Genomic DNA, 27,981 nt, shown 5'->3' with positions numbered 1-27,981 from the left:
ATGGACGAGGAGTCGGAACCAAACCCTGCCGTAGCAGAGGAGGCAGGGGAGCGGGTGGAGCCCATGGATGCCACTCCTTCCCCTCAGCAGCAGCAGACCACACCCCCCTCCTCCGAGGCCGGGGACGCAGTTTCCATGGTAACGGAAGATGGAGTCACAAAGGAGGGTGGCGCAGAGGACAATGATGATGATGTGGTTCTGGTAGAGGAGGAGGAGGCTCCCCAGCCTCCTTCAGCCACAACCCTTCCCCAAGACACACCCAGCACAGACTGCCTCGAGCTGGCTGCCGCTGCTGCTGCCGCTGCTGCCGTGGCAACCGTAGACATGTCCACATCAGCAGTAGCAGTAGCAGCAGCAGCACCCTCCAGAATCCCCAGTCCTCCCGCACTCTCTTGCGCATCCACGGCAGCAGCAGCAGGACCTTCTCCTCCAACCGCAGTAGCAGAGCCCATTATCATCGATGACGAGGAGGACTGCGAGCAAAAAGACACTTCCTCCTCATCGGCGCCCCCCGGAGGCTCCTCGGCGTCTCACTCGCCAGCCGCCCTCAGCAGCACAGAACCGGATTCGGAAATCAGGATCGCCAGCGTCACCACGCTGGGCGATAAAGGGAGCTCAGTGGTTTCCACTGTGAATACCCTGGCTCATCCGGTGGACATCCAGGGGGACATGAACCTGATGATCACCTCTGTGACATCACTGCAGGGAGGGGTGGCAGCTGTCACATCGGTGAGAATCACCACAACTGATTTTATTCATTTATTTATTTAACATTTAGGTTACCACCTTATTGTTTACATTCACCCACGTCTCAGACATTGTAGAAAGCAGGTGTTCCCTCTGCTATTATACTTGACAAAGTACATAATGATACCTTTATAATGATCCTGCTGAGAGTTGATATTTTGCAGCTCCATTTATTCATCCGAGCTGCTTTAGTCTCAAACAAAATCTTCCTTATCGTTCGTCTTGTTTTCCATAGTTTTGTAACAGAAGTGAAAAAACTAACCCAAACTCCTCGTCTCCAGGCAGATGAATGCCAGGCGGAGGAGAACGGCCTGCAGATCAGCAGCGCCTTCAGCCTCAATCCCGACACCGCGTCATCCGGTCGACCCACGGCCTCCTTCAACCCCGGGCGGGGCTCGGGCTCCATAGACCAGCTGGTACAGAATGGAGACACGGGGTCGCACAACAGGACAGGTAATAATTACAGTGTGAGGAAACTCTTAGTATCTCTTTCTGACTGTGATCTAACAGGTGGGTTCAAACTTTAGTCTTTGCTGTTTAGCCTCTCCTCTTAATTTACCACCTCATTTGGAATTAAAGGAGAAGTTTGCCAATTTTCAACCAGTGTGTTTAACTTGATCCAAAGTACATCAGTACATTTGGTAGAAAACTAGTTCTATGATACAAGGCTGAACATTACATTGTTGAATCAGACATAAGAGAGTCTAAAATATGAAGTTACAACATTACACCCACAGCTAAGTTTCTGTGTGATTCATCCAGAGGTGAATCTAACACAAACAGCTGGCTTTACAATATAACGTCAGAGCAGAGATGTGCTGCCACTGTTACTTATGAGGCTGAATATAGTGCTGTGTAATCAGACAAAACAAAGTACGGAGGAGGAAGCGACCATCAGAGCTGTAAGAGGGTCAACCGAGTGAGAGGTACCTGCACCACCAGTGCCCCGTGATGACTGTCAGAGAGAATGGAGACACACTAATGTGTATGCTTTGGAAAAGGTGACAGAATATGATGTTGGACTTTACCAGCTATGAATACTCAATAGATTTAAATCAGGGAAAGGTTTTCTCTCACTAGAGCCGTTTCCACTGCAGGAACTTTGGGTTGATTTTACAGGGCCGTGACCATTGATGTGTCTCTCCATACTGTGTCTCCATATGTACTCTGTGCGCCCCCGAAAAATTCCCGGGTGGGGCTTGAGGTCAACTCAGTGTGGATTGGGTATACTCAAAAGCAGGATGTGACGTCAATAGAAAACGCCAAAATAAGCGCCTATAAACTGTTGCAGAATGATTACATCACCTCTAGAGCCCGGTGGGTCCTATCCAGGTCCTGCTCTGCAATGGAGACACAACGGCTGAGAGGACAGAGTGAGAGGACATTCCTGTAAATTTCCTGCCTCCTAAATTTTACCCAGAACTTCCTTAATGGAAACAGGACTATTGTAAACTCACTTCTGCCATTAGTCCTAATTTGGAGCTAGTGTTCACATCCAGAGAAAGTCAATAGTTTAAGGTTGAGAGCAGGAACAAAATCATTACTGACCAGTTGTATGTAAACTTGAGTTTTAGAGTAATCAGGTTACGGAGAGTTGCTCTTTGGAGAGTTGTGCATGCAGGGCTTTAATCATTCATGACAGTCCTCAGCCCCTCAACAGACTTGCTAGTGGTTGGTGGTCAGTACCGAAGTCTGGGATCTGATAAGATGAGACGTCAGGAACTGGACCTGGACTCCAGATGGTGCTGTTGACTGCAGCCGTTGTTTAAAGCAATCAAAGGCTTTCACAGGATTGTTTTCCGATGCATCATTGTTTTCCTGCTAGACATTTTTAGCAGCCGCTTCTCAACCAAACTGCTTCTTATCCTGTTTGGCAACCTCACAAACGAAAACCTCAATTGTGCCAGAGATGCAACAAGTGTATGGTCGGCGGGACCGGTGGGGGTAACGGTAACAGCAGTGTTTGTTTAGCTACTGGTTTCGGTTTTACCAGCATTGTGAAACAGTTGCAAAAAAAATAGCCATTTTATCATATGATGGGTTGAAATACTCTGTTCTGAAACAGTGATGCTGAATGTGTCATGGTAAGCAGAGCAGGTGGATCCAAAACTAGACAAACTTCACTAGACATGACGAATCTAGACAAAGGATCTGACAAAAACTGAACAGAAAAGCCTAAAGACTTTAAATACAAAGCAGACTAGTCAAACAACAGGGAACAGGTGGCACAGCATAAGGGCAGGCTGGGAGCTGATTGGCAAGGGGGAATCACAAGGAGCAGGGCAGGGCTAATGAGGGGAATGGGCAGGTGGGAAGAGGAGCGCACAAGAAAAAGACAAAACCCAGAAAACGCACACAAAGATACACAAGTGTGTGCACAGAATAGTCACATTCTTCCATCATATAATGAACTGTGGAAAGGTTGAGTCCAACTTTAAGAATTCCACAAATCATAACATTTAGACAAGAGACAAAGTGGGAAGAAAATCTGTAATATCAATATCAGGGAACTGTGCTTGGTATCTGATGGACCCATCTTAATGATATTCCAGCGGTTATCAGTAATAATCTCAATAATGTTCCAGAAGAAAATGGAAAAAAAGATGACTCACCCCTTGACTCACCCGTCATTGTTATTTATCACATGTTTAGTGTGACGTTTCAAGCCATTGTTTTACCACCGCGGGCCATCACGGCACTACCGTTTTTATTCTCATCTCAGATAAAATTGAGATAGGACAGGAGAAAACTGACAGCTCCCTGGTTTTCTTTCTTTCTTTCCCTCCAGACTCATGGATCTCCCAGTCGGCTTCAGTCCCTCGCAACCAAAAACAAACCGGGGTGGACTCTCCGTCACCTGCCACCTCCCTGCCCAAACCTCCAGGCCAGTCTTCCTCCTCGTCTTCTCCAGGTTCACAGCCACAGCCCAGGACAGTCAAGGTGATACATCCTGTTCAGTAATGTCCTGTGTAGTTCATTGTGTACAGGAGGACACTGCACACTTTCCACATAGTCATAATTTTTGAGCTGCGCACAGACTTTTTTATTTGTGGACATGAGTAGATGATGAAATGTACATCACACTAACCCTCCATGCTGATGTAGAGAAACACCTTTAGAGGTTCCTTAGCTTCTGTATCTGAATGCTTACATGTTGTATCAGTGTGCTATGCCTTTTTTATATTTGGGTGAGTGATAAATAAGGCAAGATGAGCAATTCAGAAATATGTTAAATAGTTTTAAAAGCAGCATCAGGTTTGTTAAAATGTACGTTCTGTATTATTGTTGGTTTTATATCATTTGACTTTCTACCAAAAGTAAGACTGAATGCTCCTGAAAATATCTAATAGTGTAACCACAAAAGAATGATAAATATTCAATGTTTTTTTTCTACCTACAGTGTATTTAATGGGGCTTTTCCTTTATATAGTACAACACTACTCTGCTCTACTCAAATTGACTCTACTTAGTTTTGGTGCGAGGCACATCGTTTTCCATTACTTTATAGTTCCTCCTCAACGTGAGCAGGGTCCTCATAGCACAGCTGCACCAAACTGCTGTGACGTTGTTTTATGTGCGACACAAACACATAAACAATGGAGGACATCGAGGCGATGGTGTATTTGGTGCTCGGTCTGTGGCTTTTTGTCACTGTAATCACTGTAATGCTGTTGCTGGTATTTAAATATGCCGGGTTTGATTCTTGTGTCAGACATTGCGCTCACGACTCTTCCAGTAATGACACTCTCTGACCAATCAGTGGCCGGCAGTCTGTTGACGTCACATTTTAGTATCGGCTCAGCTCGCTTGGAACCTAGCCAGAGCAGAGTACCACCAGGTACTATCCCTAATGGATAGAGTTGAGCCTAGTATTGCTAGAACTGTATAATGGAAAAGCCCCATAAGTGTACAATCTACAAATAATTACTTCATTTTAAAAACTGAAATATTTGGAACAATAGTATTCCATTAGCTTTATTTAATATACAAAAAGTTATAATGTAAGATCATGCCAAACTAGTTGATATTGTGTTTTATGAAGAATTTAGCCTTTTTAAGCAAGTTGAATTATTTGGTACAAAGTTGTTATGGTTACACCACTTAGACATTTTTTACCATAATCCCCTAATATATTCTCTCAAAATGGATTAATAGCAGAAATTTGATGCTGGGTCCCCAAAAAAAGAATGTGTGCAAGTTATTCATATCTAACCCTAACCCTTTATTTTAACCCCTTTTTAAATTTGACTAAACCACATGGACACAAAAAACTGTCATTGACCCATTTACCATTTGGTGCAATTCTGTTGTGCTGGTCAACTTGAAAGCATATGTGCCTTTAAATAATCAGCAAGCACAACTATAGCAGATTCATATGAGATGCTGTTAAAGAGAAAGTGTCTGTATGTACATTTTACCATGTGTTCATTTGTACAGAGACAAATGGGCAAGCTGGAATTTATATTTTATTTTAGATCTGTTAAGAGGTGAAATGTAACATATTGTGCCATTAGCTCAAAACCACACCTGGACATGATGGAAATGGAGGAGGGGTTATAAAGAAGGAGACTAATATCATAGATGACTTATTGCTGTCATAAAACTTCCCCTTCAGTCACAGCTGTGTTTGCTCACTGCAGGTGACCTGTGCTAACTGTAAAAAGCCTCTGAAGAAAGGCCAAACGGCCTACCAGCGGAAAGGCTCCACACACCTGTTCTGCTCCACCACCTGCCTCTCCGCCTTCTCACACAAACCCACCCCCAAGAAAAGCTGCACCATGTGCAAAAAGTGAGTGTCAGGTCAGACGGTGCTGGAAAACCAAGGAGACGTGTTATGAAAGTCAGGATTGTTCGTGTAGTATTTAGGGTGGGGGCATTACCTTTGGGTGCATGCAAGAATACGATTTTAACAGTTTTTAAGTTTGAATTTCAAGTAAGATGAACAATATTTTTTTGTATTTGAACTACCACTAGTAAGTTGTGTGTCTCAGGTGTTGTGTTTTTTTAATCTAATATCTCAGATGTGGCGTTTCCTCTGCTGCTGTGTTTTCCAGGGACATAACAAACATGAAGGGTACCATCGTCGCCCAGGTTGACTCCAGCGAGTCCTTCCAGGAGTTCTGCAGCACCGGATGCCTTGGAGCATACGAGAACAAGCAAAACCCACCCAAATCAGGCCTCAAAACCAAATGTACTGTCTGCGGGAAGCTCACAGAGGTCAGTGATTCTGAAAACACACAGTCCACTCCCTTACGCTCATCTGGGATCGTTAACCTCAAGCGACACACAGTTAATGCAACAGAAGAAGAAGTCTTGTTTCCAAGGTCAACCAAAGAAGAAAAAAAGGGGGTGAGACACCGCAGAGAAGCTGCAGCATGTTAATATTTCTGCAGTGAGTGAAAATAAGAGTGAAGGGAAATGGCTCAGAGTGCATTCATTGAATGCACTGACTCACCCGTTTATTAAGTACAACTATGCAGTGTAATGCATTAAATGCCTTGTATTAAAGCGACATCCTCAAAATTAACAGTCAACACAAACTGATGATTTTAAGCTTAACAGAGATATGACTCACTTACAGTGCTGTTGAATATTAGCTTTCATCTTCTCTCCAATATTTACTGCTTTAGTTTGGATTTTCTGTGCATTTTTTTCACCCTCCCCTGTTTTGATTTTGTCTTTTGATTGTTATCCCATAAAAAACCTAATAAGCACACTGCTGTTTTATTGCCACCGTCTCTCTTTCGCTCCTTTATTGTCTCCCTCCAGGTCACTTTCAATATTTTTCACCGTCGTGTTCCACCTGCCGTCATTCTGTGCTCTCGCGCCGTGTTTCCTTTCTTCATCCCTCGCTCCCACCATGCCTTCTCAGGGCCCCGTTTTCAGCTCAGCGTCCATTGCCGGCCCACATGCAGGACACACACACATACTTCTTCACACTTGTCTAGGTTTTCTATTAGCCTCTCATTCACTGTCGAGGAACTCCACTGGAAACATATTCAAATTGGCTGATCTTCATCCAGGTTCTTCCACGGCATGTTGGGTGTTTAAACTGAAGACCTTTTCATGTTAAAAGCTTGGTTTGGTCACATTGGTAGGAGAAAGCATCCTTTAACTAGACAAACCAGGTTGAAGGTTCGGTGATGTCAGCCTTGTTGAAAAGTCTGAACATGGATAAGACATTGAAAACCCCTGTGTAGATATGAAGGGCCCATTCTAAAATAACTGGCTATTATTTTCAGGTAATTACACACTGATTAAAACACATGTATGAATTCCAAGTATTATCTGATAGATGCCACAAAAATTCTACACATCATTCCACCTTTTTTCACTGGTCCTAATTAGAGTATTTTATTACAACACTGACAGTCTGAAATCTTCACTTTGATCTGTGTTGTTTCATAGTTTCATCTCTTTCCTGTTTTGTTTCGCTTCTCTAATCTTTTGTTCTTGGTGCTAAAGGGTGTGAACAGTTGAAATGACTATCTCTTATCGGTTACCAAATATTAGCGCCTACTTTTCTCACGGGCGTTACCGTTACATATAAATAGTCAAGTCATAAGATTGACAGTTGGGTAGTTAAAGGAGAGGATCAACAATTTAGGAGAACTGAATGCTGGGAAAAAAGGCCAGATTTTAAGAAAAGTCAAAGCATTTTGTGACATCATTAGTAGTATAAATAGAGTTTTTGGGGCTCAGAAACAGTTTTCAGTTGTGATTTGACAGCATGAGAATGAACTATACAACTACAACACCTCACATTTTAAGAGACGTGCCAGCAGCTAAAATGAGGTGGTTGTTGTGTTGAGTTAATTTAGCTCATTCAAAGCTTCTTTCTCTCTAGGTTAACTTGTCTAGCTTACACATACAGTATTAAGGCTGTAGGATTGTTTTGTTTCTGCATCACTGTGCCACAGCTTAACCAGTGCGACACTTTAAAAGAATGTTAAAAGAAGTCGAGTTAATGAGGCTCTCTCCATTTTTTATTTTTTTTTGTCTGCCTGCAGATCCGGCACGAGGTTAGCTTTAAGACCGTCACCCACAAGATCTGCAGCGACACGTGTTTCAACGTTTACCGCCGGGCAAACGGCTTGATCATGAACTGCTGCGAGCAATGCGGTGACTACCTACCCAGCCGAGCATCAGCCAACCATTTCCTGCTGGTCGATGGCCAACAGAAACGCTTCTGCTGCCAGAACTGCATCAGGGAGTACAAGCAGGTACTGTAGGGCCCGGTCACATGCTGCAGGTGTGTGTGGAAGCTGCCTGATTGAAGCTTGTGTGATTGATTTCATTTATTGCATTTAGGCCACACACATTTCAAAATAAGAGTCTGTGCTGTGATAGCCAGAACTTTGATTCATGTCAAAGTTTCTTTTGTGTTAATTTAAATGTGGTGACCCTTCCTCCTCCTCACAGTTAGAAAAAAAAAGCCCCCGCAGCATTTAAAATGTAAAAACAATAAAATGGTTATCCCAGCCTTGTTACTCACTATATACTATAAAAACACTGCCAATAATAGCACAGAGATATCCAATGAAGCATGCAAGGCAAATGTATTTGTATAGCACATTTCAACAACAAGGCAGTTCAGAGTGCTTTACATAAAACACAATGCATCAAGACAGGATATAAAGGCAACAAACAACACATTTAAATATGATTTAAATGTGTTAAATTGAAAATAAAATTAAGCTGAAATAGAGTAAGACAGATAAATAAAAAAAATAATAATTTAACCTTAATTCTTGATTCAATTAAAAGTAGTTGCAAACAGAAAAGTCTTCAAGCTGTGATTTAAAAGACCTGAAAGTTGCAGCAGAGCTTTTTTTCTGGGAGGGTTAGGGTTAGTTCAGATATGTGGAGCATCAAAGCTGAATTCTCTTTCTCTCTGTTTACTTTTAAGTCTGAGAACAGAAAGCAGACCTGTCCCAGACCACCTGAGAGGTCTGGATGCTTCATAACGTAGCAGCACATCTGAAATGTACTCACTACTTTATAAACCAACAGTACTACTTTAAAAGTGTATTCTCTAACAGACAGGAAGCCAGTGTAAAGATCTGATAAGTGGAGTGATGTGATCCACTTTCTTGGTCTTAGTGAAGACTAGAGAAGCAGTGTTCTGAACCAGCTGCAGCTGTCTGATAGACTTATAGAGAACTGTAAATGGAAGTGAAGAGCACTCTGGATGTAAAAAACTCAAGCTGCACAAGTTTGGCTAAATGATGAGCTAATCTCTGCTGCTTTTTTTATCATATACATATTCAGTATAGAAATATGTGGTCTTAGGTTCAAAATGAAACCATATTTCCAGTGGATGTGGTAATGGCAGCTACAACATACTATTTCATTCATGCTTCTTTTCTTTTTTTTAACCAATTAATTGTCTGTAGTTGATTATTGTATGACACATCTATAATGCAAACTGGCTTTGAACTTTTACATCTGCTCCACTTTTTTTGGTCCCTGTGAAACTTCGGAGGGAAATTGAAACCAATTTGAACATTTCTATGTGCTTGTGTCTGAACTTGGAAACAATCAGCGTCCTGTGAGGATTTTCACGTGATCTTGTGAATCCAGTCATCCAATCACCTGCCAAGTATCTTTTGGAAGTACCCACCCTTTTCCAAACAGTTTCCAAGGATGACTTCTCATATTATTTTACTGTGTCAAACTTTTCTGAACTTACTTCTGACATCATCAACTAATAGCGTCTGGACTAATCCCACCTAAAATAGGTTTGGGTGGATTATTGCAAAATGAACTGCAACATACCCAGAAGTATATAAAAGAAGGAAATCATTATTCAGTTCATTATTAAGCAGTTTGATGTGATAATGAGATCATCCTGCTTTATTGGAAATAGGATAGAAGCAGAAGACTGCTGTCACCAGACAGCTTACACTAACTTTGAAGTTTGGCTGAGTTGGGAACAGACAAGAATCAACTAAAGTTGAGAAGTAGATGTTCTGACTTGACAGATGATGCCACAGTTTATTTGAAACAGTGTTGTCATCTCTTTAACTTGCATCCAAACAGCAAACACTGAGTTGCTCACTGACCATCATAAATCAAGAGAAAGCAATACACAGAAATGTCTTTAAAGCCTGGACAGAAGTGGTGTCTGCCATGTGTGATACAGGACTCACAATTTACTGTTGGAACAGAAACTGATGAAGATAAACAGATGACTGAATACAAAGAGACGAGTACACACCAACATTTCTACAAATCTACACCATCAGTACATGATGTAAAAGTGGACAGCATGAAGGAAAGTCTGAGTGCAGCATTTTCTCCCCAAAGCCAGCTATGGGAAATGTTAATGTTTTGAATTACAGCAAGCTCTTACACATGAAGTTGCTTAATGTCTTGCAATGGATGAACTTCAGATCCTGCATATACTTCTGGTTATGGTTTCAGTGATCCACACAAACCTGTTTAGCCCAGACTTGCTGTATTGTGTGTAATGATTGTAGTTGATCATGTCAGAAAAGTTTGAAATGTGTACTGAGCTCAGGAACTTAAGATCAATATTTTTTCCACAAGCACAGAACAGGATGATATGCTATTATGCAACAGACCAAGCCTTTACAACCTTTAACTTCCAAATGTCCTGAATCCAGTTAAAAACAGGCTCAATAGGTTTCACACAGGTAGAAAACCTTGAATTCAAAATAGTACAAATACCTACCTATAAAATCAAACCACTGAGTGTAATATACCAGCCAGTGAAAAGTACAATACCATTATTAAATGATGAAGTTCAGATGATCTGATTACTGTAAAACATTCAGCAACAAATGTCAGTACACATTTCAACCCAATCCAGTGAAAAATGAGCAGTAAGTGAGGCTTAAAATCAAAATGATGACATTTCACTCAGAGGGCCAAACTTCAGAAAATCATAACTAAGAGAGTACTTGTAGAGCTATAGGATTTTTCAAGGTCCCATGAATTTATTTTTCAAGAAAATTCATAACATGAAGTAGGAGGACCTGGGTGAGTTGGTACAGATTGACTTATTTTATGCATAGAAACAGCTTCACGGGAGGCTCAGACTTGTTTAAAGCCATGTTTTAAAAATAAGGATAATTGTGCTGTGTTGGATGATTAAAATTGGTGGATGTACAAATATCACCAACCATTGTCATCGTTTTATCAGTCACATATATAAATAAACTGCTGTAAGTGCACCAAAGCATGATTGGCTGGGTATAATGAGACATGGGTCACCTTATTTTCTCCTGTAATATCACTAATGCAACATGTGAATCTTAAACCAGTGCTCAGGATTCAGTTTTTACAGAACACATTACAGCCAAATTGTATTGCAAAGAAATATTAGGCAGAAATTAGAGGCTGCGCATGTATTTGTTGCTTGGCAACGCCAGCTTATTGGACAGTCTGCTGGTAAAGAGAGGAAATCATTGTGATCTGTCTCATTAGACCAGTCAGTGAAACTGAAATATACTATAGTTTAAACAGATAGTGTGTCCAGTAATGAAGATGAACCATGCTGAACAAACTCAGTCTGCTGGTAAAATACTGAAACAAACCTGATAGGAAGGTTTAAGGAGTAATAGCCTCTGTGGCTGGTGGGCAGACACTTCCTGCCTCCACTGAGTCTACAAATGATCATACCTTATCTTTCCTTTATCAGACCAAAGAGAAACGAAAATGCTGTCAGTTCCATGGAGATCACTCTGTAATCTGAAGAGTAGAGACACAAGTCTAAAGTCTCTACCTTTCAGTTTTAAATCAGCTTTTGAAGAACTGAAATCATGAGTGGTACAATTCTTCACACATCAATGCATCAAACGTCTGTAGGAGGAGATGAACAGAGTGACAGGTCCTACAGCACATACCAATTGAAGATACTTAACACTAACATTTTAACAAGCAATGCAATAATAGATTTCCCAGAGGTCATGCCGCTTCAATATTTGATAACTGATGGATCATGAGGCTTTATCAATGACCTAATGTCATCTTATTGTCATTCCTGAGTATCAGGTCGCCTGTTGTTTGACGTGATGTTCTCCTCCTCCTCTCTCACAGGCCCACAGTAAGCTTGCGAGCTGCCTCACTTGCAAAACATTGATCAAGACCGGCGAGGTGCTCCACAGCCTGGGAGCGGGCGGCACCATGGGCTCCTACTGCTCTGTCAACTGCATGAACAAGGGCAAGCTGGCCACTACTTCCTTCTACAGTAAGCCTTGTAGCCTCTGTGTCTGATAATTGATGACCTGAATTGACAAATCAGCAGAGAAATACTTGATCATAAGACTGAATTTAATAAGTACAATATATTATATAAAAGCACCTCTTAAAGTCAATAACCATGTTTAATATCTCTGTGCAGACACAGAACCCACGTGTCACTTCTGTAAGAGGAATTCATTACCGCAGTATCAAGCCACCCTGCCAGAGGGAAACATCCTCAACTTCTGCAGCTCACAGTGTGTCACCAAGTTCCAGGTGAGGGACTCATTTGTCATTTCAAACCAGAAGACATTTAATAATGGAAATAAAATGAATGTTCTGCCTATATTAAAAGCCGGGTTAACTGTGGTCACAGTCTAGCTGTTTTCTGTCTGGTTTTTTGATGTATCCTCATCAAAACACAAACAACAGGTTCCCCCTAAAGGGCCCATGACCTGATTAGTTTAAAGCAGCAGCTTGCATAACTTTGCATGTTAAGGAGAAAACAGATTTTCTTGAAACAACCATAAATCTATCAGACTTTATACAGAGTTCATATTAATGCACCCTCATGTGAGGACACATTTGTGAGGAAATATTTGCACATCAAAGTGTTAATTAGCTTCATTAATGACTTTGTTAATAATGAAGATGATACATTTTCATATATCAAGTATCAAGATACTTTAGACAAGTTGGCTCTTGTTACAAACCAGCTGCAGGTCTTGAGAGGTTTTTCATTTTGTGGGTGGGATGTGGTCTCTCACAGAACGCTACTCTTCAAACGGCCACTAACGGACAGACGCCGCTCTCCACCACAAACAACACCGTCCAACTGAAGTGTAACTACTGTCGAGGAGCATTCAACCTCAAACCAGAAACTCTGGATTGGGAGGTGAGACCTTTTTTTCATACAGATATCACTTCATTTCTTATTCCACTGTGCTCAGTCTCACCCAGGTAGACCAAAGCAGCATGTAGAGGGGTTTATGCTTTAATAGCACACTGTAGTTATTCAATTTTTTCATGTATGTAGAGCATATCGATAATGAATCTTACTGCAATTTAGTGTTCCGCTTCCTTAAAGTTGACCTTGCAAGAGGTGTGTTAAAACAAAAATGGTGAAAAAAAAAATGACGCAGCAGAGACCAAGATACTTTGACTTTTGGTCCCCGAAAAACACTGGATCCTACATTTCCCATGGTGCAACATGATGTAATCTTTCATTAGACCTTTCCTGACTGGTACAGTCCCCAGTTTGCAGTGCAGGGTTTCTGTCTCTAAACCCAAACCACTAACCATGGCTAGTAAATTGATATTCATGTGTAAAATTGTCGGAGTGACCCTTTAAACCCAGAATAGGTACAGTATATTTATCCAAATGTGTCCTGTGGTTTCAGGATAAGGTGTACCAGTTCTGCAGTAAGGCGTGTTGCGAGGATTACAAGAAGCTCCACTGCATCGTGACGTTTTGCGAGTACTGTCAAGAAGAGAAGACGTTACACGAGACGGTCAAGTTCTCCGGGGTTAAGAAACCATTCTGCAGCGAAGGTACTAATCTCCTCTCCTCTGAGAAGTAATGTTGACAGTTTTGATCAATCTGTATTGTGATTGATCATTCCATCTCTTCCTCTTCTTCTTCTGTTTTCCTCTCCAGGCTGTAAGCTGTTATTTAAGCAGGATTTCATCAAGCGGTTGGGTCTGAAGTGCGTCACCTGCAACCACTGCAGCCAGCTCTGTAAGAGAAGTGTGACCCGGCAGCTGGGCGGCATGACGCGGGACTTCTGCAGCGAGACGTGTGCCAAGAAGTTTCACGACTGGTACTACAAGGTCCGCTCACACTCCGCACTGTTAAGAGATTTTAAAAAAACATGCATGTACCCCAGATTTACATTTCTGCTACTATCCTGAAAAAAAAAAACCTTTGCTTGTGGCCACTAGGCGGCGCGGTGTGACTGCTGTAAGGTGCAGGGTAACCTGACCGAGTCTGTGATGTGGAGAGCAGAGATGAAGCAGTTCTGTGACCAGCAGTGTCTGCTCAAGTTCTACTGCCAGCAGAACGAGCCCATCATGGTGACGCAGAAAGGCCCAGAGAACAGCAGCCTGGGTACAAACTGTGTGTGTGTGTGTGGCGAGGGGGTGTGTGTGTGTGGGTTTCCTTATATTAATAGGAAGGCCCACAAATAACCCACTATTTGAACAGTAGCGTAGTAGTATTTAATTTAAAGTCATAGTGAAACAGAAGTTAGTGTCTTTAGTTTCAGTTCTGACGTATTTCCCTGTGAACACACAATATGAGTGATGTGCAGCTATAAGAGGGATTTAAATCCAAACCTTTCACATTTGATTGGACCGCTTAAAGGTGGGCGTGGCTTAATATGAATATGAATGAAGAATAATGCTATAGGAACAGTCACGCCTCTCTGCTTATGTTACTTTTGTCACTCCATTGAACAAAGGTATGATCTCTTTCTTCTTTGCAGGGTTTGAAGTGCAAGGGGCCAAACTTGGGGTAAGTAAGAATTTGGAAAAGGTGTCAGCGTCAAACAGTTTTCATCATTCCCTTAAATTCACCTCCTGATAGAAATATAGCTAGAGACAACAACAAATGCATTTGACTGATCTGCTGTCCCTAAACAAAATCCCATTATTTGTTTTAACTTCACATATAGTAACTGATTCTTTCTGCCCCCCCCTCCCCCCACACACACACATGATGCAGCTTGTGAACCAGGGTACAGTGGCGTACTCTGGCGGAGGTCTGATGAGGGATGTGAAGAACAAGGCGGTTCTCTGCAAGCCTCTCACCCTGACCAAGGCTACCTACTGCAAACCACACATGCAGAGCAAACTATTACAGACAGGTAAACAGCATTTCACTGAGAGCAGTGCTACAAACTGAAATATGTAGTGTGTTTATTTATCGGAACATTTTTATATATATTTTGGGTGGCGCTTTCACCTGGATCCAGTTTAACAGATTTTTTGTTTCCCTTCATCACTTCATGACATTTTAATATACGTCGTGATTCACTTATAACATTAAGATTGTGTCTGTGTCTACAGATGTGGATGACGGTGTGAAGAGGGAGTACATACCTATACCCATACCTGTGCCCGTCTTTATGCCCGTGCCAATGAACATGTACTCCCAAATCACTCCTACGCCAGTCTCCCTGCCTGTACCGGTAAGACATGACATCACATACACCCAAACAAACAAGCCAAATATTATCTTTTAAAAGGGACATTCTTCATATCATAGTTGTATTTGTCAATAATCATTTCTGAATTGCTGGAATAAACCTCACCCAGTTCAATCTAAGTGGTCTGATTACCAACCATCATGTCTTCCCCCTCCATCCAGGTTCCTGTGCCTGTGTTCCTGCCCACCACCCTGCAGGGGGCGGAGCAGATCGTCCAGACCATCAATGAGCTGAAAACCAAGGTGCCATCTGACCCCCTGGAGGCCGACCTGCTGTCCATGGCTGAGATGATCGCAGAGGACCAGAAGCCAGGTACGCTCAGGAGAAGGTTGCACATCTCCATTTAAAACACTGGACATCAGAGGTGTAATGAATACTAATGCTAATAGAATGTACTGAGACCATCTTGGATAAATTAAAAAAAAAAAAAAAAAATTAAATGTGGATGGCATGGGTGGTGTAGTGATTAACACTGTCGCCTCACAGCAAGAGGGTTCTGGGTTGGAACCCACTGGGCCAAAAACATGCAACTTAGGTTAATTGGTCGCTCTAAAATTGGCCGTAGGTGTGAGTGTGAATAGTTGTTTGTCTACTGTATGTTAGCCCTATCCAGGGTGTACCCCGCCTCTTGTCCAACGACGGCTCGGATTGGCTCTATCCTTCCCACGACCTTCTAGAGGCTAAGCGGTGAGGAAATTGATGTGTACAAAAATCATGATTTTGTGCTTGTAATAATGAACCATCACCTTAATTTTTTTTAGAACTGTGATAGTTTATGTGATGGACAGCTTGTAGCTCAGGAGGTAAAGCCACTAATCGGAAGATCGATGGTTTGATTCCCATCTCCTCCAGTCCACATGTTGAAGTATTCTTGGGAAAGATACTAAACCTCAAATTTCTCCTAAAGGCTGTGCCATCAGTGTGTGAATGATTAGCAGGAAGCTCGCATGGCAGGCTGCCATCAGTGTATGAATGTGTGTGTGAAAGGATGAATGTGGCTTGTAGTGTAAAAAGCACTTTGAGTCATCATAAGATGAGAAAGGCACTATACAAATGCAGTCCACTTACCATTTATATTTTAAAGTAATCAAAAATGTCCATTACAGATTTTGTAGTTTAACAGATAGTTTTGAAAACGCTAAACGGCAAGAAATGAATTTTAGACTTAGTGCAACTTTGTGAAACTGTCCAGAACTGCACAACATTAAGGTTTGATGTTTGAATCAACAGATATCTGACATGATCTCAACCTAAGTTGTAACAAAAATCATCAGCTTCATAAAAGTACAGTTTATTCTTATTGACTGGCAAATCTGGTCTTAAAACCTGCTCTGTATCATCAAAAAGTGTTTTTTAAATGTTAGTTCAGCAAAATCACCAAAAAAAATCTGTTTTATTTGCTGAGGTTTTAATCTATCAGAGATTTAGTTGATTGTGAGACATTAATTCCAAACAAACAGAGTGGAGTTACACTTCAAGAAAAGCTGCTGCAACCTGCCCGTTGGTGTGTTTCAGATGTGAAAGCAGTGAAGGTGAAGAGGGAGCACATAGGGGACGAGAACACCAGCAGCAGCAGCTCCGAGGAAGAGGAGGAGCAACAGAAGGAGGAGGAGGAGGAGGAGGAGGAGGAGACGACGAAGGAAGGGAAGAGTGAAGGAAAGGAGGAGGAGGAGGGGGAGAAGGAAGAGACGATGACGACAAAGGAAGGGAAGAGGGAAGAAAAGAAGGAGAAGGAGCAACAGGAGGAGGAGGATGAGCAGGAGGAGAAGACGACGATGTCGAAGGAAAGGAACAGGGAAGAAGAGAAGGAGCAACAGAAGGAGGAGGAGGTGAAGGAAGAGGAGATGGAGGAGGAGGAGGAGGAGGAGGACAAGTATGAGCCTGATTTGGACCTGGAGTCAGACTTCCCTCAAGGTAAACACAGCTTAATGGTGAGCTAGTGAGCCAATGATAAACCAGAACAAATCTGAAGTATTAGTATTTACTAATATAAAATATTTAATCAACAGTATTGGAAAAAGTGAGGATTGCATTTAAAAGTAGGACTGTTCTTTGTTTTTTAACTTTTTTAACCGTTCATAAATATTAACAGGTAATTTTAACTGTACAGAACAAACAAAATCACCAAGATTGGGCTTGTGTCTGATTTTTTTTTTTTTTTGTATCCATAGTGCTTTTGCAGGGGGCGGGGTTAGGCTTCATCCAAATAATAGTAATCATTTTTCTTGCCGTCATTAACAGTATAGCGCTGATCAATGGTAAATAGGAGTTCAGGTGTTTTTGTCCGATAAGAATAGTAGTGGGTCCAAGGAGGAATGTCAGTTCTCATGATTTTCTCCATTTCTTCTTTTTATATCTTTCCAAAATGTCTGTATTTTGGGCATAGTCCCAGAAAATATGGGTATGATCCCCAACCATACCACAGTTTCACCAACATTTGTTTGTCAAATTCTTTCCATGTCACGATTGCATTTTTAAGGCACGCATTTTCATCATTTCTGAAGCACGATAGATGTCATGATCATCATCACACAAAAGTAAACTGAATGGAAGCATTATTCCTTGAACCGCTTTTTTTTAAGATCTGAAGGTTGAACGTCTTTCCTCGCACTCATAAGCATTTATGTTGTTGGAAATAGTTCAGATAACTGAGCTGGACCTCTGAACTGGAGTGAAGCTTTGTCTGCATTTAACTGTGTCTACAACCTCCCAAAATACCAAAACATTGTAGTATATAAATATAAATGAAATAAAGAATCAAATTATAACATACTGCTAATAAGAAACAAGTCAAAGTAAATGTTAAATTGTGGTTAATTTGCACGAGATCTCGTCACACCTCTAGTAAACACTAATCTGTCCTGATGCGTACCCGGCATGTAACAGAAAAATATGTCATCAACTGCCAGGATGTGGTGGTTGTTTTGGTAAACGTTTGAAAAAATGAAGAACAGCACAGATGTAAGCGGTTAGAGTAATGTGAACGGTTAGAATAGCTCGTACATCTTGAAACAGTTTTAGCTCTTTTTAGTCCTCACTAAAAATCTGGCACTCGTCTGACTGACGTAATGACCGTGAGCAGGGCTGTTTGACCCTCTCAAGGAAGTGATGCAGGCAAGCAACGAAATCTGGACACAAGTGATCAGCTGGAGACACATAGTAGACACGTGTGTTAACAGCAGTGAGTCTCAGCTGTCCAGAATTGATCATTTGAATCATTTAAAGGCCATGAAAAGCTCATTCTACCTTCATTACTCCTCTCTAGTCTTTCTCAGTCTCAACAAAGTCAAGTCGAGACTCTCACTCTGAAGAGGCTCTTATGTAACATCTGACTGTATGGGGTTTTAATGGATCAGTGCAGTAATTGAGATTAAAATTCCACCCTCTGGATATTTCTGGACATGCTGTCGTCACCCCCCCCCCCCCCCCCCCCTCCTCCTTAGGGCAGAGGTTTTTTAGGTTTGGTGTGCTGTCCAAAGGAGGGGTGTGAAGTCATTAACCAAATACAAGAAGGAGGCTGGAAATAAGACATGTCGCTCATATCAGTCCAGACTAAAATATCTTGTATCATCATTAAACTTTGTACAGAAATGAATGCTAGTTTAACTCTAGCGCCACCATGAGGTTTATATTTGTGGTTGAAGGGTAAATCATTCAACAACCAATGAATGCATTGCCATGAAATTAGGTGCCATTTTTAATTTTGGACTGTGGGTAAATAAATGAGATTATAGTGTTCTTTAGATGAGAGGAAATCTAATCTAGCATTTACCGCAATTAGTGGACTACTGACTTGATTTTTACCAGTGAGATTTTTTCTTTTCTCTCACAAAGGACTTGTCAGATGGGTTTTAGAGGAAGACATCTCCCATATCAGGAGTCAGCAGCAGTCTTGTGATTTGACTGGTGATCTCCATCACAGTATAACTCTGTCAGTGTCCTTGAGGCACTGAACTCTTAAAGAGTCACTTATCTCTGACATGCTGATCTACTGAACATCTAAACACTGAGGCTTTGTTCATACAGACTTGAATTTTAAAAAAAAATTCTGAATGCCCATCGTTTCATTGATGGTGATCTCTACATGCTGAGTCATCGAAACACCTCATTCTAAAGCTGAGTCACTGATAGTCTCTCATCTGATACTGTTTACCAAAAAGAGGAAATGACTCAATAGACTGTCTCCTGTCTCAGCCTCAGAGTCTGTTCCTGTCCTGGAGGGAATGGACATGGACATGGGCTTTTCTCTACCTCCAGTCCTGGCCGAGGAGAAAGAGGAGACGCAGGAGTCGGCACCTCGACCCCAGCCCAGGAGACAAGTGAGCACCACTCACACACACACACACACACACACGCACGCACACACGTATATACATGTGACAGAATTGTATATTGAACCGTTATCGACTGTGTACTAACTGCTGTGTTGGTGTTTCAGGGAAATAAGAGGCTGGCTGTGGAGGAGAAATCAGGTCTGGCTTCGTCGTCTTCTTCTCCCTCTCGTCCAGCAGACCGACACTCAGAAGGACGTTCGCTGCCTCTCAAAGCTCGCTACGGTGTCAATGCCTGGAAACGCTGGGCGTTGTCTCCTCCCGACCAATCGGATGACACCAAAGTAAAGGACGGCACCAAACTAGGTAAGCTTAACAAGTCCGTTCTGCTTTCTGTCCTGGCAAAGTGGTTACAGTGTGCGTCTGAGTGCGTTGCTCACCTGAAAATGAAAGGTTGATTAATATATTGGGTCAACATGTAGCATGTTTTCGCTAACACCCGTCTGTGTGTGTTCTCAGCTCCTGCAGCTCGCTCAAAAAGTAACCTGCTGTCGCTGAGCTCAGAGGAACTGAACGTGGCTTTGTCCCAGTTTGTCAGGGAGGTCTGCAGGCCGAGTGGGGAGCGCTACTCTCCAGACAGCATCCTCTACCTCTGTCTGGGGATCCAGCAGGTTAGTAACACAACAGAAACACCAGGACCTTGACCAGGAGTGCCTGTACTTTTGTAACTTTTAATTTTGACCAGCTATCAATGATCTGAAATCTCATATTGTAAGGAGGCTAAATAACAACTGCTCACAAATGAGTCATACAAGCAATATAAGCTCAAAGTTCTTTTTCTTTCCTTTTTATAGACATAAAATAGTCTAATCTACCAGTGGCAGCCAGATTTGGCACCCCTGACCTAGACCATATATATCAGTCGCCAAAAAGTAACACTTATTTAAAATTGCCCATATGTCAGTACATACAATGTGTGTGTGTATATATTACAATATATATATTGTTTTTAAAAAAGACAAAAGAAAGAAAAAAGACCTGAAAGGTTGTGAGCTGAATTGTGCAGTGGTGTGTCTGCTGTAAGAGAATAAAGAGGCTATATTTGTGGTCTAGTTTGATGGGGACCTTTGTTGTGGCATGTCATGGCTCCTGTTTCTGTCTCTCCAGTCATTTCCTGTCATGTCAACTGTCACCATCAAATAAAAGGCAAAAACACCCCTAAAAACGCTTCTCTGGTAAATGCTATAATGTTAGCAGCACAAAACCATTTTTGTTGACTTTCCTACAATTACCAACATAATTATAATGGTTTACTTGTCTAAACTATGCTGTAAAACTGTTATTGAAACATAGTGAAAATGAGAAGCTATAATCATCCTCATTTACATTCCCTTTCATTCCATTTAAAATTCCCTCCATAGACTCCATAGTTCTGGAGGTAGGAACCAAAGTTGTAGGAAGTGCTTCCAGTAGGACAGACATTAGTGAGGCACAGTCTTCCCACATGCTCTCACATGTGAGCAGCAGCAGCAGCAGCAGCATGAGCATGGCTGCAGAGAGGAGCAGATTGTCCAAAGTCTTCTGGAGTTTGGTTTTTCTGGCAGAAAAATGTAAGACTTACTCTTCTGTGTTTTACAAACTAATAAGATTTTAAAGATTTAACAGGATTGTGTAAAGTTTAATTAGCAAAAAGACTTAAAGATTTACTTCAGGCTTTTCTGGGCCTGCTGTTACTTGCTGCTCCCTTTCTTTAAAATTCCTTTCAAGAAGATAATTTGTGTTTTTTTCTGGGAAGGGAACTTTTAGCAACAAGCCAGAAAATATTGCAATGTTTGCAGATGTGCCTGAATGTACAGATGTGTGTGTGTCCGGTGATTATAACTTTTTGCTGTTCACATCCTGAAAACGGTGATGATCATTTAAATATGAGGACACTTTTCAAACATCTCTGTGAGCAACCAGGGATCACAGCTTATATTTATTTGGCCTTTTTTTCCTTAAATGTGCATTTTTGTGTTTTTTTAGCATCTTCACTCCAAAGGCCGAAAAGATGACCTGTTCAGCGATCCATGCTACCAGCAATTCAGTGAAGAACTCAACAAAGTCCTGAAGGACTGGCAGCCCAGCGTGCTTCCTGATGGTGAGGACAGACCAAGAAACAATAGAATAGAAGAGATTAATTAAAATTAGTGAGCACATGTTGGAGGACAGGCACAGTGGCAGGGAGCGGTACTACATGCAGGGCTGTTAACAGTTTGCTCTGTTGGTGAGCTTTGTCCAATGATTATAACTCTTCTGCTGTTCACATACTGAAATGTTGTGATTGTACTATATATTATATGAGGACACTGCATCAAGACTAACAGGCAAAAAAAATCTCCATTTAAAAAGTTAGAACCATGTTTTAAATTAGTGAAATTATTTATTTTAAAGGACTAAGACCTATAAAAATACTTGTGTGTCTGATATGGTTTTTCCACAAAAAAAGTATAAAACTGCTACATGAAAGAGAGAGCAAATAGCGAGTACAAGTAGATTTTCTAGAGTGTATTTTAAAGCGTGTCCTGCTCCCTCAGGCTCGCTGTGGGGTCGGGTGGAGGAGCAGAGTCTGTGGAGCAGCCGGCAGCTCGGGGAGCACAGTGCCGCCGCTCTGCTGCACTCGTTGGTCTACCTGAACACCAAGTACTTCGGCCTGCGCACCGTGGAGCAGCACCTCCGCCTCTCCTTCGCCAACGTCTACGGCCCCGACACTGTCCATCCTGTCACCAAGGAGACCACGGTCTGCATCCGCGTGCCTTCCATCTCTCAGGATCACCACGGTGAGGCGGGCCGCACACGCACAAAGACCATTATAAGACCATTATATATTCATTATTCAAAAATAAATAAAGATGTCGGGTAGAAACGGCTCTAACCACAAGGAACCACAGATCTCACACACTGTTTAAGGTGGCAAACAAACACACGAGTCACAGTCTCTACACACTGGTTGCTGCACCACTTTACAGCAACGTGTGATGGCCCTGAAGCAAGCTGCTTAATTACAACAACAAAGAAAAAGAAATCCCACCAAGACAGTTGCTTGACTAGCTGCAAACTAAAATAAACATAATTAACCCCAGAAACAAAAAGAGAAAATACATTCAAACACCAGCTATGCAGCAGATCCCTGGTCTGATGTGTAGCTGGTCTGAAACCTCCTCAAATGTTAGCATACATGTACCTCGTGCATATCAGCACATGCCGCTACTGTAGGGAAAGACACACTGACACCAGGCTCTCCTATGAACAATTGTATTCATTTATTCTCTGTCACTCCCGACAAAGATTCCCCAACATTGCCCCACACTGAGTAACTTAACCCAGTGAAGCAAGAACATCAGGCAGCTCAGCATGCCGCTCCTGTCGCCAAATCAGACAGCATGGACCCACATGTAGCCAAACTCAATTCATTCTCCTCAGCAGTGTGTGAGCATCAGGCTACATGCAGCCCTTCATGAAGGAGAGAAAAAAGCCCACATGGATCCAACAGGTGCTTCTTATTACGTAATCACTGTCCATGCAGTGAATTACAGGTCAACTGCTTCACAACATCAGTTCCACTTGGCTGCAATATGTTCACAGTTGCAGTTGGTTTTTTATTAAAAGGCAGTAATATAACCCACTTTCTATCACTCACACTCAACTGCTGTCTCAGGAGAATCATTCTTTCTTTCATTCAATCTTTCTACTGCAGCTTTGACCATGATCAAACGTTGGAGTCTTGTTCTCAATCTTAAAAATGTGTTTTTTTTTTTTTTTAATCCGTCAGTGCAACCAGAGTGTAAGAAGAGGAAGCGTCAGTCGGAGGAAGGCGACCAGGACTACGAACCAGACGACGACTCGGGAGGCTCGACCGTACGCTGTCCTGTCAAGAAGCACGAATGCCATCTATACGAGCTCTACAGGTCCAAATGGTGGGTTCTGTCACTGCCATCTTTCAACAGTAGAAAATGGTTAAAAGAAAAGCTCCCTCCTCCCCCATTAAGAAGCTCTTCCACAGATTATCATTCATCTATTGTTAGAGGCATTAATGATTATCTTAATGATCAAATGAATCAGTATGATTTCTTTTTAAATTAATTATGTTGTCTTTGAATTAATGCTCCACCAACAACCTAAAACCAAAAGATTGAACTTTTTAATTAACTTTAAAATGAAGATTGACTTGAACTACAGAGTGATTCAGTATGTTTGCTTGATAAGTGATATGAAAGGGTTTGCTAGTGTTCCTCCTGTCAGAGTCCTGTGATTAGAACTCAATGCTGTTCACATCCTGAACCTCACTGTTGAATATTTAACGATGAGGACTCGCTGAGTAACAATGTCAGCAGGGAGCAAAAGTTAGAACAATATACTCACACTCTTCTCTTTCTCCCCCCCACCCCATCTCCTCCTCTGTCATTCCCCCTCGCTCCTTTTGATCATCGTTTTTCATCTTCTTTCCTCTTTTGTTCTCATCTCCTGTTATTTACTCTCACCTTCTCCCTCCCTTTCCCCTCAATTTTCCTACATCTATGTCTCTCCCCACTTGTCGCTCCTCCTGTTTTGTTTTTTTTTCGTCCTTCCTCCCTCCCTCCCTCTCTCCAGCCCGGCGTCGCTGCGGGAGCGTCTGGACACCTTTTACGTCCAACCGGATCCATCCTGCAGTCCAGACGGCCAGCTATGGTTCAGCTCCACGCCGCTGGAGCGACACACTCTGGAGAGCCTCCTCACCAGAGTCCTCCTGGTTAGAGACATTTACACAGACAAACACCAGGAGGAAGAGGAAGAGGAAGAAGAAGGGGGCGGGGGCGAACAAGTCGGGGGAGTGTAACAGTCGCTTTGAGGAGGAGGATAGCAAGTAGTGTGTACACTCTCTCCCCTTGTCCTGTCTAGTCCTCACCCCCACCCCACCCCCCCTCCCTGCTGACTCACCGAGTCCTCCTGGTGAGGGGTCGTCCGCATCAGGAAAACCTGAGAAAGTTAAGAGAGTGACGAAGGTGATGTTGGAGAGCAGCCCCAACTTGTACTTGTGCTGGTAGATTGAGAAACAGAGGAGGAGGAGGAGGAGGAAGAGGCGATGAAGCTCAGTCATAAACCAGAAGAGGACAGGCTCAGATGTGAAGGAATAAGTCAGATTAAAGGAGGTGGAGCTGTGATTTGCTTTTATGGTCAAACATAAAAAACACCAGGTAACACACCAAATGTATTGACCGTTAAATCATCATCATATGAGAAGATAGGGTGAGCTCTGGTAGTGAAGGTGTAGCGTTTTTTGTTTTTTTAGCGCACAAAGAGTAAAGTAGCGTGAAAATATTTAAACTTTTAAACCACCACACAGAATTGTGCTTTAAAAAAAGAAGGTCGCAAGCGGAGGCAGAGCAGAGTCGCGGATTTCCTTCCTCTTCCTCCACCACGCTCTCTGCTTCACATCTTCCTCGCCACCGCTCACCGTTTTCATGAGGGAGGGAGGGAGGAGTGTCTGGTGCTGATGCTGCGTTCTACACAGCTGGAAGTTGAAAAGCATTAGGTAGACACGGCATTAAACGGTTATGTTAACTGCTGTTCACTGTTTAGCCACCGATCATGTTCATTTGGCAGAATAGCAACTCTACATGCTACTCTATCTTAAATTTCTATTTTAAAATATGACGATTGAACACTAAATATTGTACAGGATAGAAATATAATCGGTGGCATGTCCAAACACATGAACAGTGACATAGTATTGCACTTTAGTTTCTCATTTTAGATGGAACCAAAGGCAAGAGTTTGTCTTTAAGGAGTAAATGAACACCTGGGTCAGTAATATGTTTCCAGCATCACTGGTGGGTGACACCTTAGACCACTAGAGGTCAGTCATTTTATTATCAGGGGAGTGGTTAGCTACTCTTGAACACATGGATGGTTTTGTAATAGTTAGATTTAAAGGCCCTGCACATTCACACAGCTGGTTTCTTGATGAATTAGATTTCTTTTCATAATATAAATTAATTTAACTCAATGCACAAAGAATGAAATGATACAAGCGGTCCTTCTGCAGAAGTGGAGTCAAGTGGCGTAAAATCCCTTAACAAGAAACCTAATCCAGTTAAAAGTGTGGGTGTGTAGAGCCTTTTAATTTAATGAATTTAAACTTAATTGGCTTCAAGTGTATTTTGATGATTGCCCTGATGAAGATGAGTTGAAGCATGGACCTCCAGTGTGAGAAATGTAGTTACACACACACACACACACTCATAGGATAATTCCCTTAGCCTTTTTTTTTTTTTTTTTTTTACTGCAGGAATATGTAATTTCCAACTTTTCTCACACGTGTTGAACGCAGCATCAGATCTCTTATCTAGTCAGGGTGTCTTACTGCATCACACATTAACCAGGCTGCTTTTCATTCCTTCTTCACCATCATCATCACGTTGCCTCTCCTGCTACCGCTCTTCCTCTGTCAGTACTGCTCTCCGGCCTAAAAGCGCAGGATTCAGGAGCGATCCCAGGACAGTTACAAAAAAAAAAAAAAAAAAAAAAAAGTGACTGAGAGGACAAAAAGTCTGAAGCTCGTTCCGGTGCAGGGAGGAAAGGCAACCTACCCACATGCTGCGTTTCTTTTCTAGGACATTAGGGGAACCTTCCTTTTTTATGTGATGTAGCATTATAATGCGTACTAAGCCCAGATTGGGTCGCTTTTGAAATGTAAATATCTCTTAAAACGAGGCGGTTATGGGAGAGTCAGCAGAGAGGGGACACTGTAGTTTGGGTGGAGGAAGCAAACTCACTGAAACCTTCAGCTTGAAAAACCCGCCTCCTGAGAACCCCCCCCCCCCCCCCCCCCTCTTTTTTCTTCTTTTTTAAAAAAAAATAAAATAAAGGACTGATTATTTATTTCTGCTCTTATTAGTTTGACAGTATCCACTTTACACATCGTGATGGGATTTTTGATTTCCATGGGTGCCATTTTTCTTTCTCCACTTTCACTCACTGAAAACCAGCTGCAGTCCCGTTCCCTCACCTCTCTCGTCCATTTTAAAACGGTAGCCCGAACCCGTTAAAACAAGAAGGACACGGACACAGACAATTCAAGGGTTCAGAAACAGATTCCCCATAAGACTATTTTTGCAACTTTTCTTTTTGCCTCTGTCCCCATGTTTGTATTTTCCTGACATCTCCTGTTATTCTTGGTCTCCTTTTTTAAAACCTTAAAATCTCGGTTTAGTTTGAAAAATGGAGCACTTGTGAATAAGCGCTCTTGTTCTTCTTCCAAGCTGTTTAAGAGTGCTAGCACTGCAAAGCTAAAAGCTTCTGTTGTAATAAAGAATTTGTTGGACATCGTTTTTTCTTTTTCATGAACCAAACTGAAGTTTTCTGTCTGAGTTACACTATCAATTCATTTTAGTTTTTTTTTTCTAATTTATGTGCCCCCCCCTCCACCCTCCTTTTTTTAAAACTTTGATATATGGATATTATTTTGAATTTGCATTGTTTGTTTTCAATAAATTGGAGAAAGTGTCGTCATGCTAAAAATGAATTCTAGGTTGGTTCTGAGGATTTGGTTTTTTTTCTACCACTTTCTTAATCATTCATTGACTTTCATTTCAAATAGTGAGAAGACTCTGGAGAGGTAAAAGCTGGCTACACTTCTACACCCTACGTCTCCACGCCTGGTGCTCAAAATATTAGGAACACCTCCCCCCCCACACACTGTTTTACACACAATATCTCTAATTGGTAATCAGGTGTCTTTTTCTGCATGATCCACATCACTGCTCCTCCTGACTGTGAAGGTTTAACCAGTAAACTCATTTAGGGATGATGATTTGAAAGAGGTGTTCCTATTATTTTGTACACTGGACTGTGCATTGTCTGGTGTACAACTTTGGTATTAGATTATAAGAACAAAGATAAGTGGAAGTAGAGGGAGAACGTCGGTCTGGGTTTCTGTATCCCAGACTAAAATCCAAACCTTTAAACTTGACTGTGGACGTTAAAGTGAAAACTGACCCTGGATCAGAAGACCCTGGTTTGAATCGACTGACTTTTTTTTTTTTTTTTTTTCTTGCTGGACTCTGAGGCAGCGACTGACAGTAGACGCTGTGGCTGGCATCAATGCCTAATGTGAATGTGCCTAACTGTATATACTGAAAGTGAGTGATTGTGACTTGAGTCTGATGCTATGTGTGTGGGCTGATCTGCTGATACGGTCATGTTAAATAAATGATTTCATTTTCTAACCAGATGACTATAATGCTGTTTTCATTTACCTGATATTAAAGGGTCAGTTCACCAAATTAAAGTATTTCATCAACACCCCCTAGCCGTACCTAGCCATAAATAGACTTCTGAATAGTTTTTAGAGGTTTTGAGATATTGGATGTGGTGTATTTTTTCTTGTGCTCCTTTTAAAGCTTTGAAATTTAAGCTAGTGTTGATAATGAGGTCAGTGTGTAACTCAAAAAGAAGACAACTTTTTGTGGTCAGCCAACTACTTTATTGGTGACTGCTATGTTCAGTAACACAGTACAGCCCAATACCAT

General features: G+C 41.8%; 1 protein-coding gene across 1 annotated transcript; it reads left to right on the top strand.

Moving 5' to 3' along the window:
• On the top strand, window positions 1-27,671 carry zmym2 (zinc finger, MYM-type 2). The gene is made up of 25 exons (XM_053328631.1): window positions 1-720; window positions 1,029-1,200; window positions 3,536-3,687; window positions 5,388-5,536; window positions 5,802-5,964; window positions 7,758-7,970; window positions 11,812-11,962; window positions 12,116-12,231; window positions 12,725-12,850; window positions 13,356-13,506; window positions 13,613-13,785; window positions 13,897-14,062; window positions 14,439-14,467; window positions 14,678-14,819; window positions 15,022-15,143; window positions 15,323-15,473; window positions 16,677-16,781; window positions 17,034-17,075; window positions 19,356-19,480; window positions 19,600-19,798; window positions 19,952-20,103; window positions 21,458-21,572; window positions 22,009-22,251; window positions 23,244-23,388; window positions 24,062-27,671. Exons 1-25 carry the CDS (start codon window positions 1-3, stop codon window positions 24,285-24,287), a joined length of 4,248 nt encoding a protein of 1,415 aa, XP_053184606.1. The 3' UTR covers window positions 24,288-27,671.
• Window positions 27,672-27,981: the final 310 nt, after the last annotated feature.

Source organism: Scomber japonicus, chromosome 11 (genome assembly GCF_027409825.1).
Source record: "Scomber japonicus isolate fScoJap1 chromosome 11, fScoJap1.pri, whole genome shotgun sequence".
Classification (NCBI taxonomy): Eukaryota; Metazoa; Chordata; class Actinopteri; order Scombriformes; family Scombridae; genus Scomber; species Scomber japonicus.
The sequence above is the reverse complement of the archived record's forward strand: the minus strand, read 5'-3'. Positions and strand labels throughout refer to the sequence as shown.

Bases quoted from the DNA above. Each gene is read 5' to 3' on its own strand.
- zmym2 (XM_053328631.1), top strand. From the start codon at position 1: ATGGACGAGGAGTCGGAACCAAACCCTGCCGTAGCAGAGGAGGCAGGG. The intron at 15,144-15,322 runs GTAAGACATGAC...CCCTCCATCCAG, and splicing joins CAGTCTCCCTGCCTGTACCG to GTTCCTGTGCCTGTGTTCCT. The intron at 16,782-17,033 runs AGGAGGAGGAGA...AGGAGGAGGACA, and splicing joins GAAGGAGGAGGAGGAGGAGG to AGTATGAGCCTGATTTGGAC.